Here is a 12,338-nt window from a genome sequence, read left to right on the forward strand (position 1 = left end):
CCAGATTAGCTGCACGGCCTTTGCTCGTCACTGGTCGGATCATCGCCCGTTGCTTCTTAAATGTTCGATAGGGGTGTCTATTGTTTCTCGGTTTCGTTTCCAAAGCATGTGGTTAACTCACGAAGGCCTTAGAGATAGAGTGGTTAGCTCATGGACTGCACCGTATCCCTCTCTTCCCCCGATGCTATTAATAACATTATAATTTAATTTAAAAGTTATATATGTATTTTATCATATGAAAATCAGAGTTTCATCTTCATCGTCTTGCTCAAAATTAAAGAGTAAAAGTAATTAGTTTTTTTTATCCACATCACTAGAAAATATAGTCCTAATAGAAATATCGTTACAGACTTCCCACAATTCCCCCATTGTTCATCATTGACCAATCCGAGACCCAATTCCTTACCCAGGTGGAGTTGTTTTGTGGATGTTTGTTTTATTTGGAGATCAAAGAATGAAAGAGCTCATTCAATTCGTTAGCTAAGTTAGTTATGTTATTTCGTCTTCTTTTCTTGGAGAATGTTTTGCTAAAATCTCCTCTCTTTGTTGCTTGTAATCAATTCTTACGGGGTGTTTGTTAGAAGGGATATAGGAGGTGGGATAAGGATAAAAAAACATCGAGATACGCATAAAACAAGTTTCAAAATATACAAGTTTTTTTTTTTTACCAAATAAGCATAAAAGAAAAATCCCCACCCCACCATAAGTTTCACCACAAAAATAACATTACATTATGTCTGAGCCCGGGTTCGAACCGGGGACCTCTAGTGTGTGAGACTAGCGTGATAACCAACTACACCACCCAAACAAGTTGCACTAATTTCAATCAATAAGCTATAAGTCTTTTAAATCAGTTTTGACCAAACAAGAACAATTGAGGCTGACTGTAAAAGGAAAAGTCCTATTCTAGTTAGGCACAGTGACGGAATATGTTCTCCAGTATTTGCAGGAAAAAAAGAAAATCAATCAAAGCAAGCCTTAAACTAGATATAAAGAAACAACCACTCCTTAAAAAAACTATAAAGCAGGCAAATTTTATACTTGTGCGTGTGAAGAATAAGTTTGTAATGCAATATTTACATAGAGTTTTGAAAAGCAAATGTCCAGTTCATAAAAGCAACACCCTTACACACCCATATAATTTATCTCTGCAGCTCCTGGCTGAGTGATAAATAGTTGTGAATCACGCAGAAGCATGCGCAAGAGTATCCATGCTGCGGCCAAGCTCTCCAAGAAAACCAAGATTTCTGGCAGAAGGCATCCCAGCTACTACTTCGTCTTCAATACCACACTCATTGTTTCCTCTCTTTATCTTGAAGTATCCATCCTGCAATTTCAATTCAATTTCGTGAATGCGACTTAATACAGCGATATTTGTTATGAAATGGAAAGAACATACATCACCCCAGCCTCTATTCCACTGGTTTGCAAGAAGCTGCAGAGCATACAAGAGTTTGCAATTGTATTAACATATTTATAAGGTCATGGCTATAAACTAAGGAAAAAAGAGATGAGTTAATTTAACATAGACAGATACCCAATAATCCTCCCCTTCTTCTGAAGTGCCCCATCCGATGAGCTTAACTGCATGGCCTCCCAATGCTTCACCTGTAATGTGCTTATAAACTCCAGATTTATAATGAGCGAAGTCCTGTGAAATGGGAAAGAAACTATTACCGCCAAAGTGAATGAAAAAGAAAAGGTAATGTTTGACAAGGATAGACACGTTTCGCAGCAGTAAATATATACTCATGGTGAAGTTTCCTTCATTCAAGGAACTAATTCATGATTTCTTCAGGTATAACTGAATGTTGCTGCTTTGTGATTGCCGGAGAATTGTTACGTTCACATATAAAAACAAATAAGAACTGAGTACTTATTTTACCTCATACACATTGAAAGAAACCTCCACTGGTCCATTTGTGTAAACCTCTGCCATGATATCATGGGGATCAGAAGCAACTCTATATGCACTGACACTGTAGTGCTTTGACTGCAGCCAGAGCTGATTTTTGTCAATGCATTTTCTCTCACACTTTGGAGTACGATATATAGGTGCACATCCGGGGTGGGGACAGCCAATATCATCAAAGTATGGGTCACACTGTCAAAGGAAAACTTTGCTGAGAACTCTAAACCTAAGAAATCTGAAGTGCAGGAAAACTTAAGGGTTAAGAGATATGATAGGCAAAGATAAAAACTTGTACCTCCTCTGTAACTACACCATGATGGACAAAGTATTTCCATGCAAGGATTGGATACCCTCCATAACAACCAAGTCCACACAAAAATCCACAGCATGACAGTAGATCATTGACAGACAAAGATATGTTCTGCACAGAACAGGAAGGACCCAGAATCATATATCTTGGGGCATTGAATGAAGAAGTTTTCAAATTTCATGTTCCTTGCAAATTAAAACATAAAAATTGTTTGAATCTTAAAAGCATGAGGTGCATCTGGCCTTGATGTTCTACAGTAAAACAAAATAAACGTTTGTACCGGATAATATAGGTTGTCTACTTGATTCTATTTTTAAGTTACCATGCTAAAGTGGATGCAAAACCGATCAGACAGTGACTCAACAGCACCAAAAGCCCAACAAGATCCACAATGACCCTGGATTATGAAAAAAGAGAGGTGTAAGAATACGTCAAGGTTACTTGAATGAATTGATTAATAAAAACTAATACCAGACTTTACCTGATCTTTAAATGGGAAATAGATGCAGCATTTGCCATAAAGGTAGAAAGCCTCAGTAACTTCAAAATCACAATTACAAAAATGGAAAACAAGGTAGGCTACAGACCTAAAATTCTTCCAATGCTGCTGCAATGTGACCAGGCTGTTCTGGCATCAAATTCTATAGGCAACTTCAAGGACTTTGGATGAGTTTTAACAGGAATACCAAGTAATTCCTTTTTGGGAGTTGGTTTGGCTCCAAGAAGATACTTGAATTGACCAACCTATGAATCAAAAAATTGAAATACATAAATCATAATATAGTGTTTGTTTATGTCAGAATTGTGGATATAATGGAGAAATGGACTTCAAGAAAACTAAAACATAGATTGAGCTTAAGGCTCACTGTATAATTGGAAAATTGAGGATTCATGGCAGCTTTCCATCCAGCGTTTGGGTTTTTATTGATTTTATCAGCTATTGATTCCTGCATTTAGAGGCCAAAAAGAAAAACAAACCATTTGAAACTGCAAATAAAATTTTAATTTCTTTGAAGATCACAGAAGAAGACAAAAAGAGAAAAAACCTTGAGGATCCCAGAGTCAAGCTTCAGTTTGGAATCTGGTTCCACTGCAATCACCTGGTAATATGATTGCATTAAAAAGTTCAAAATTAAAATATCAGTAATTTGAAACTCAAAAAAAAAGATAAAGGAGGGAGATTCCAGGAAGAAAATCCTCCCCTTGTCTCATATTTTTGTTTTTTTTTTTTTTTTGAAGAACTTGTGCTATATAAGGAAATGAATAAACAAACTGAGACTACAAAGTAGAGATTAGAATAAATTCTCATAATAGTAGATGAAGTATGTGATGTGAGCAATCAACATAGGTAACCTTACAAAACCCAATCAGAACATTTCTATGAAGCACGGAAACTCTTCATGAGATGCGTTTCCCCGTTTCCAGCCGATGTGGGAAACGGAAACTCTAAGAAACTGATACCAAACGTTTCTGGACACATTTCCGTAATTACCTAAAATATGAAACATGTCTCTCAATTTTTAAACGGTTGTCCCTAGCTATTTCGATTAAAATTATGGGAATTCAAACTTTCTATTTTGCAATTCCTATTCAATCTAAGATTAGGAAAATTGAAACTTTCTATTTGAGAGATAATTCCTTTCACTGTATCCTTCAATTTAAAGAACTTACCCATATTTCTTTCTCCTATAATCTTTGTCTCTTGAATCTCGATTGAGCTTGGATTTTATTCCTCTTGTTCTTCAATTTTGTTTCTTTTAATGTATTATTATATTTTTAATATTTATAAATATGCCCCTATAGTTTTAACATTTACACGTTTCTCCACGTTTCCGTTTCTTATGTTTTCCAGAAATTATGTTTCCCAGTATCCGTTTCCGTTTCAGTTTCTGTATCCGTTTCCGTGTAACATAGGAACATTTTAAACTGTCTAAAGTCTAGTATACTGGTACAAGAGTGTAAATTTGAAACCAATCCGTTAAAGTTTACAATAAAAGCTTAATTTCTTTACCAGAAAAAGAACTTGATAGCTTTTAAGCTCAACCACATATCACGTTGGTTATGATAACATACATATAAAAAAACAAAACAAAAAAAATCCTTGAAAGCAAGGGAAAAAATACAAGCAAAACGTAGAAGAAATTTAACCGAGGAAATGAGTATGAATCTCACAAGTTACCTGAAAGTGAGAAATAGAGATGATCCCAAGGAATAGCAAACGCGTGAAGAAGAACAGAGAAGCTTCCATCTGAATTGGTTTCCTGGCTCTCTGGTGGAGGATTGAAGAGGACAGGATTCCAATGACAAGAGAAAACTAGAATCTCTTACCCTTAATAATAGGGAGATGGATAAAGGAGGGGAATGATTAAGTTGTTGAGAAAAGGGGAGAAAAAAAGACCCTAATTATTCCGATTTTTAGCCACTAATCTTTCAATTCAATATATCAGACCGTTGATCAGTTATTTTGTGTTAACTCACTCCTGTAAAATAAGGTCAGGTCGCCTGAATCATGTGGTAAAGCCCTATGCCAAACTATCTCATAAAAATTGAATCTACAAAAGATAAAGGCCAAAAAAATACAAAATCTAAAATGAACAAAAATTGGTAGAATGAAATGTCTGATTGAAGTTCAGGGACTTTTATGTCTAGTTTTGAAATTCAGGGACTATAAAAAAATAAAGCCGAAGTTGAGGGGCCATGGGTGTGTATTTTACCCCGTTGATTATTCATGAAAGTATGAGTTTCAAAGTTACTAACTTTTTAAATTGTTCATTAACTGATTTCAAACTGCAAATGATGTTTTCTTGCTAAAGAAAATCAGAACCAAATGAGCTAAATCAAGCCAAATATTCTCATAACACAAGTCAGAATCACAGAAGCAAAATCTCATCTCATTGATATAATATATTACAATCGACCTTCATGCAACTAGGTCATTACACTGATTTATGGATATTACAGGACAACCTTGGACGAACTTTCTGTGTTGCAAAAGCAATTGGGGATATTGCAGAAGGGGAAATGCCTTATGGCTTATACAACAGTGACAGCGATATCCCCGTAAGAGTCTCGAGGGCGCTGCAATGCCTCACGTAATTGCTTAAGGGCCTTGTCATATGATATAAACCCCATAAACCACAACTCATGTCCATCTGTTGTCACAACTTGTATGTATTTATCATAAGGGTTCATTCTGCTTGAACTAGGATTCACTGTTCTCAACTTTTCCAGCTGTACCACCACCTGCAAATTGACACAGTTAAACATCATAAGTTTACAACTGGAATATAGAGGCTCATGTTAAGCTTCTTGCTCAAAATTAAAGCCTAAATATAATTTAGAAACTCCTGTTATCGTTGCAACTTTAGTAGTTTTTAAGTTTTGACGCACACATAGACATACATATAATATTCTTTTTAAGTAAAGGCAAGAAGCAAGAAACCGAGTTGCCAGACTCATCCCAACTAGGTTGGCACCAGTCTCAGAAACCTAGGATCAAGCCCCCCAAAAGACATACATATAATATCGTTTGGCAGAGAATTTAAAATCGGTCACAGTTGAACCCTCGCACAGGTGCACTCATTTCAGTCAGTAATTAGCTTGATCCACCTGAGCTACATAGGTCTTTCGAATCTTTTTTTACCAAACAAGAACAACTGAAGCTGATTGTAAAAGGAAAAGTTCTATTCTAGTTAGGCAAAGTAATGGAATATGTTCTCCAGTATTTGCAGGACAAAAAGATAAAAGAAAAGGAGAGGTTACAAAAACTAAAAAGAGAATCAATGAAAGCGAGCATTAAACTAGATATAGAGAAACGACCACACATAAAAAATAAATAATAAAATAAAAATAATAATAACCATAAAGAATGTTCATTATCATTTATAGCTGTGGAAAGCTTCTGAAGTTCAAAAGTAACAAGAATTTACGCTATGCTATACTACAAGCTCAAGTTTATCATTCTTTCACGTTCCAAGTCTAATGACGAAAAAGTTGTGAACCCCTATTCAATAATGAGAAGATTTATGTTTTAATGCCAGTCATTTCGCTAGGAATCATAAAAATGAAACAAAGAAGATATATACCTTATAATACATGAATTGCTGCTGTCCTGTAGATGAATAGTAACAGAAGGGATGATCACTACAAAAGGCTAGTCTTTTAGTGGATAGATAAAGAGTCCCAACCACAGGACCAGAGGATGTTGAGAAATAGCAAACATAAGCCTTCAAGAGCTTTTCTCCTGCCAAGATCCCAAAAGTCTGATGAAATACTTTGTCATGCCCTCCTTCGGCAAGCACTTTTGTTCCTTGAGCAATCCTTGCCACTGCTGCATCTGTAAAACTGGGACTAACTTTCACTGTAGTGTTGACAAAAGAATTAGATTACAACATGTTAGCATCTTATTCCACTCATATCTAAAGTGATGTGGAAAGTGATATACAGTCCCAGTACCTTAAAAAGCTCTACTGGAAGAAAAACTAGTCAATTGCATAAATTCTTTTCAAATTTTGTTTATTTTTGAACTTTTTAAACTGTGGAACTAATTAACTCAAGCATGTAGAATATCCTTTAGCAAGGCCAAACTCATATTCGAAAAATTAATGGTTTTCAAAGTAAAGCAAAGCAATTATTCCATTCAGTTCTTTTCGTTGTACTCCTTTTTTGGGCAAAAGACAAACCATTTCTATCGGGAAAAGGAAGATAAGTAATAGAATTATAGAACTAATTAGTTTAACCCGTATTCCTCCATGTTTAAGTTGATAAAAGAATTATTAAAGAACATCAAGAGAATTCCTCTGAGATGATTTCTTCAACAATGGAATTGCAATCAAGAGAAACTATTTGCAGCTGAAATTTGCACTTGACCATGGTTTAAAAAGAGAGGGACTGGGAAAGTTTTAGAATAGACTGGGTGAGCAAAGGTGCATCATGTCCAATGGAAATCCTCTGATTCTAAGCGCTAAATAAGGGGAAGGACTGAAGAAATGGAAAAATATATTTCCAGTCAAGTTTAATCTATGAAAGTTAAAATAATTAAAGAAGAAACCACTAATAGGAAGTAGGTTTGAAACTCACAATGATGCCAGACATTATCAGCAAACACCTCTGCTTTTCTAGTAACATCGTCAACCCTTTTCCCGCACCGGTTTAACACATCGCATATCCTGCTCACCGGTCCTAAATACCAAAGCAAATGATCATATGAAATTAAATGCCCAAACTAAAAGAAATTTGGTAAAAAAAAACCTAACGATATCATCGTAATTACTTCTGCCATATGGCCCGTATCCATTAGGAGCCGCCGCCGCAACCTGGAGGTAAGGATTGCCGCTGTAATTATTGCGGTTATCCATGTTGTTGTGTAGAATTGAAGAAGAATGGGCTTGCAGCTGCCCTTATTGTAGCTTTTGCCCACCGGATGCTGCTATTTCCATCCACTAACCACTAGCGTGGTTTATATTCAGCTTTAGAGGATCTGAGTGGATTTGGTCGGCTTCTTAAAGAATCGTTTTCTTGGTGAGACTCGACTCTGGGAATATATCCGGATGAGGATCACGGTAGCGATGATAAGTGACGTCAACGGTGTTACTGAAACTAGAGGAACAAAGGTAATGTGAAAATGCCGAGTGATATGTTGGCTAATGCTTCTCCTTTTTTGCTTTAAACTTTCTCCGATTCCACTGATTACAACGAATTTATTCAGAGCATGATATTGTAAATTAATGCTATTTAAATAAACAATAATTAGCTGAGAATCCTAGGAGAGCAAGCATGTTCCTTGCTCTTCACCGCGTCGACACTTTTGAAGTCTTGAGAAACGACTGTTGGTGAAGAAGAAAGAAACCTTTCTCCGTCTTTGATTTCAGGTGATCTTAGATACATTTGTGAATTGCATTTAGATTGCTTAACAATTTGTCACTAAAACAAATAGTAGCCTAAGCTAAATTGATCTAGGTAAATTCTATGGCCCAATGGTATTTGAACATGTGTTAATTAAAAGTATGTTAATTAAAATTATTAAAAAAGTAACCTGCTATAGCAGGTAATATTTAATTATAAAAATTTTAAAAATTATTAATTACAAGGTAAATAATATATCAGTCCCTATATTTTAATTTAATTACTATTTAGTTATTATATGTTAATAATATACTATTCAGTCCTTAATTTTAGTTCAATTCAACAGTTTAGTCCCTTATAAAGGGACTAATCTGTTCAATAATTTAAAAATTTAAGTGATAAAACTGTTGATCAAAATAAAAAAATCAGAACTAAACAATAAATAATTAAAATATGAGAACTAAAGAATATGTTAGATATTTAATATGGGGACTGATAAAATAAAATATTTACGTAAAATTCATAGGTTTCACGTAAAACTCTATTTTCACAACGTTTGTTGATTTTTTTTCTCCTACAATAAAAAAAGGTTACGTAAAGTTAGTCAAACTATACGTAAATTATATCTAAAAATAAAAGATTTATGTAAAGTTTAAAGATTTTACATAAAACTCTAATTTTCACAAGGTTTGTCGATTTTTTCTTATAAAATAACAAGGTTACGTAAATTACGTCCTACTTTACGTAATTTATGTCAAAAAATAAAAGATTTACGTAAAATTCAAGGTTTTATGTAAAACTCTATTTTCACAAGGTTTGTGAATTTTTTTTTCCTAAAATAAAAAGATTACATAAATTTAGTCAAACTATACATAAATTATATCTAAAAATAAAAGATTTACGTAAAGTTCAAAGTTTTTACGTAAAACTCTAATTTTCACAAGGTTTATAGATTTTTTCTCCTAAAATAACAAGGTTACGTAAATTTAGTCAAACCTTACGTAAATTATGTCTAAAAATAAAAGATTTACGTAAAATTAATAGGTTTTACGTAAAACTCTATTTTCACAAGGTTTGTGAATTTTTTCTCGTAAAATAAAAAGGTAACGTAAATTTAGTAAAACTATACGTAAATTATATCTAAAAATAAAAGATTTGCGTAAAGTTTAACGGTTTTACGTAAAACTCTAATTTTCACAAGGTTTGTAGATTTTTTCTCCTAAAGTAAAAGACTTACGTAAATTTAGTCAAACCTTAAATAAATTATGTCTAAAAATAAAAGATTTACGTAAAATTCATAGGGTTTACATAAAACTCTATTTTCACAAGGTTTGTGAATTTTTTTCTCCTAAATAAAAAAGGTTACGTAAATTTAGTCAAACTATACGTAAATTATATCTAAAAATAAAAGATTTACGTAAAGTTCAAAGGTTTTACGTAAAACTCTAATTTTCACAAGGTTTGTGGATTTTTCATCCTATAATAACAAGGTTACGTAAATTATGTACAACTTTATGTAATTTATATATATAAAAAAAGATTTATGTAAAATTCATAGGTTTTACGGAAAACTCTACTTTCACAAGGTTTATAAATTTTTTTCTCCTAAATAAAAAAGGTTACATAATTTTAGTCAAACTATACGTAAATTATATATAAAAATAAAATATTTACGTAAAGTTCAAAGGTTTTACGTAAAACTCCAATTTTCACAAGCTTTGTAGATTTTTTCTCCTAAAATAACAAGGTTACGTAAATTTAGTCAAACCTTACGTAAATTATGTCAAAAAATAAAAGATTTACGTAAAATTCATAGGTTTTACGTAAAACTCTATTTTCACAAGGTTTGTGAATTTTTTTTCTTAAAATAAAAGGTTACGTAAATTTAGCCAAACTATACGTAAATTATATCTAAAAATAACAGATTTACATAAAGTTCAAAGGTTTTACGTAAAACTCTAATTTTCACAAGGTTTGTGGATCTTTCATCATATAATAACAAGGTTACATAAATTATGTCAAACTTTATATAATTTATGTCAAAAAAAAAAGATTTACGTAAAATTCATAGATTTTATGTAAAACTCTACTTTCACAAGGTTTGTAAATTTTTTTCTCCTAAATAAAAAAGGTTACGTAAATTTAGTCAAACTATACGTAAATTATATCTAAAATAAAAGATTTACGTAAAGTTCAAAGGTTTTACGTAAAACTCTAATTTTCAGAAGGTTTGTGGATTTTTTTTCTCATAAAATAACAAGGTTACGTAAATTATGTCCTACTTTACGTAATTTATGTCAGAAAATAAAAGATTTACGTAAAATTCATAGGTTTTACGTAAACTCTATTTTCACAAAGTTTGTGAATTTTTCATCCTACAATAAAAGGGTTACGTAAATTTAGTGAAGCCCTACGTAAATTATGTCTAAAAATAAAAGATTTAGGTAAAGTTCATAGGTTTTACATAAAACTCTATTTTTACAAAATTTGTGAATTTTTCATCCTATAATAACAAGGTTACGTAAATTATGTCTAACTTTGCGTAATTTATGTCAAAAAATTAAAGATTTACGTAAAATTCATAGGTTTTACATAAAACTCTATTTTCACAAGGTTTGTGAATTTTTTCTCCTAAAATAAAAAAAGTTATGTAAATTTAGTCAAACTATACGTAAATTATATCTAAAAATAAAAGATTTACATAAAGTTCAAAGATTTTACGTAAAACTCTAATTTTCACAAGGTTTGTCGATTTTTTCTCACAAAATAATAAGGTTACGTAAATTATGTCCTATTACGTAATTTATGTCAAAAAATAAAAGATTTACGTAAAATTCATAGGTTTTACGTAAAACTCTATTTTCACAATGTTTGTTAATTTTTTTCTCCTAAAATAAAAAGGTTACGTAAATTTAGTCAAACTATATGTAAATTATATCTAAAAATAAAAGATTTACGTAAAGTTCATAGGTCTTACGTAAATCTCTATTTTCACAAGATTTGTGGATTTTTCATGCTATAATAACAAAGTTACGTAAATTATGTCAAACTTTACGTAATTTATGTCAAAAAATTAAATATTTACGTAAAATTCATAGGTTTACGTAAAACTCTATTTTCACAAGGTTTGTGAATTTTTCTCCTAAAATAAAAAAAAAGTTATGTAAATTTACTCAAACTATACGTAAATTATATCTAAAAATAAAAGATTTACATAAAGTTCAAAGATTTTACGTAAAACTATAATTTTCACAAGGTTTATGGATTTTTTCTCATAAAATAACAAGGTTACGTAAATTTAGTCAAACCTTACGTAAATTATGTCTAAAAATAAAATATTTACGTAAAGTTCAAAGTTTTTACGTAAAACTCTAATTTTCACAAGGTTTATAGATGTTTTCTCCTAAAGTAAAAGTGTTACATAATTTTAGTCAAACCTTACGTAAATTATGTCTAAAAATAAAAGATTTACGTAAAATTCATAGGTTTTTCGTAAAACTCTATCTTCACAAGGTTTGTGAATTTTTCATCCTACAATAAAAGGGTTACGTAAATTTAGTGAAATCTTACGTAAATTATGTCTAAAAATAAAAAATTTACGTAAAGTTCAAAGGTTTTACGTAAAACTATAATTTTCACAAGGTTTGTGGATTTTTCATCCTAAAATAATAATGTTACGTAAATTATATCCAACTTTACATAATTTATGTCAAAAAATAAAAGATTTACGTAAAATTCATAGGTTTTACGTAAAACTCTATTTTCACAAGTTTGTGAAATTTTTTCTCCTAAATAAAAAAGGTTGCGTAAATTTAGTCAAACTATACGCAAATTATATCTAAAAATAAAAGATTTAAGTAAAGTTCAAAGGTTTTACGTAAAACTCTAATTTTCATAAGGTTTGTGGATTTTTCATCCTAAAATAATAAGGTTACGTAAATTATGTCCAACTTTACGTAATTTATGTAAAAAAATAAAAGATTTACGTAACATTCATAGGTTTTACGTAAAACTCTATTTTCACAAGGTTTGTGAATTTTTTTCTCCTAAATAAAAAAGGTTGCGTAAATTTAGTCAAACTATACGTAAATTATATCTAAAAATAAAATATTTACGTAAAGTTCAAAGAATTTACGTAAAACGTCAATTTTCACAAGGTTTGTGGATTTTTTCTCCTAAAATAACAAGATTACGTAAATTTAGTAAAACTATACGTAAATTATATCTAAAGATAAAAGATTTAAGTAAAGTTTAAAGGTTTTACGTAAAACT

At 31.4% G+C, this 12,338-nt stretch overlaps 2 protein-coding genes and 1 non-coding gene across 3 annotated transcripts; all 3 read right to left on the reverse strand.

The window, feature by feature from the left end:
* Positions 1–734: 734 nt before the first annotated feature.
* TRNAV-CAC (transfer RNA valine (anticodon CAC)) lies at positions 735–808 on the reverse strand. The gene has a single exon. It is a non-coding gene; the product is annotated as a tRNA-Val (tRNA).
* Positions 809–1,008: 200 nt separating this feature from the next.
* On the reverse strand, positions 1,009–4,691 carry LOC136217277 (cathepsin B-like protease 2). The gene is made up of 11 exons (XM_066003874.1): positions 4,402–4,691; positions 3,269–3,322; positions 3,089–3,169; positions 2,810–2,966; positions 2,704–2,708; positions 2,545–2,619; positions 2,208–2,333; positions 1,886–2,104; positions 1,538–1,651; positions 1,400–1,435; positions 1,009–1,327 (listed from the first exon to the last, which is right to left on the reverse strand). Exons 1-11 carry the CDS (start codon positions 4,468–4,470, stop codon positions 1,184–1,186), a joined length of 1,080 nt encoding a protein of 359 aa, XP_065859946.1. The 5' UTR covers positions 4,471–4,691; the 3' UTR covers positions 1,009–1,183.
* Positions 4,692–5,092: 401 nt separating this feature from the next.
* Positions 5,093–8,102, reverse strand: LOC136217278 (GEM-like protein 1). The gene is made up of 4 exons (XM_066003875.1): positions 7,495–8,102; positions 7,302–7,403; positions 6,308–6,582; positions 5,093–5,465 (listed from the first exon to the last, which is right to left on the reverse strand). The coding sequence occupies exons 1-4, from the start codon at positions 7,577–7,579 to the stop codon at positions 5,256–5,258; spliced, it is 672 nt and encodes a 223-aa protein (XP_065859947.1). The 5' UTR covers positions 7,580–8,102; the 3' UTR covers positions 5,093–5,255.
* Between the last annotated feature and the right edge of the window lie 4,236 nt (positions 8,103–12,338).

The sequence above is a fragment of the Euphorbia lathyris genome, chromosome 2, assembly GCF_963576675.1.
Source record: "Euphorbia lathyris chromosome 2, ddEupLath1.1, whole genome shotgun sequence".
NCBI lineage: Eukaryota > Viridiplantae > Streptophyta > Magnoliopsida > Malpighiales > Euphorbiaceae > Euphorbia > Euphorbia lathyris.

Coding starts and splice junctions, on each gene's coding strand:
- LOC136217277 (XM_066003874.1), bottom strand. CDS start 4,470: ATGGAAGCTTCTCTGTTCTTCTTCACGCGTTTGCTATTCCTTGGGATC. Junction 3,323..4,401: donor TCTCTATTTCTCACTTTCAG/GTAACTTGTGAG, acceptor TCATATTACCAG/GTGATTGCAGTGGAACCAGA. Junction 1,652..1,885: donor TTTCTTTCAATGTGTATGAG/GTAAAATAAGTA, acceptor CCCATTTCACAG/GACTTCGCTCATTATAAATC.
- LOC136217278 (XM_066003875.1), bottom strand. CDS start 7,579: ATGGATAACCGCAATAATTACAGCGGCAATCCTTACCTCCAGGTTGCG. Junction 7,404..7,494: donor ATACGGGCCATATGGCAGAA/GTAATTACGATG, acceptor TTTGGTATTTAG/GACCGGTGAGCAGGATATGC. Junction 5,466..6,307: donor AGCAATTCATGTATTATAAG/GTATATATCTTC, acceptor GTCAATTTGCAG/GTGGTGGTACAGCTGGAAAA.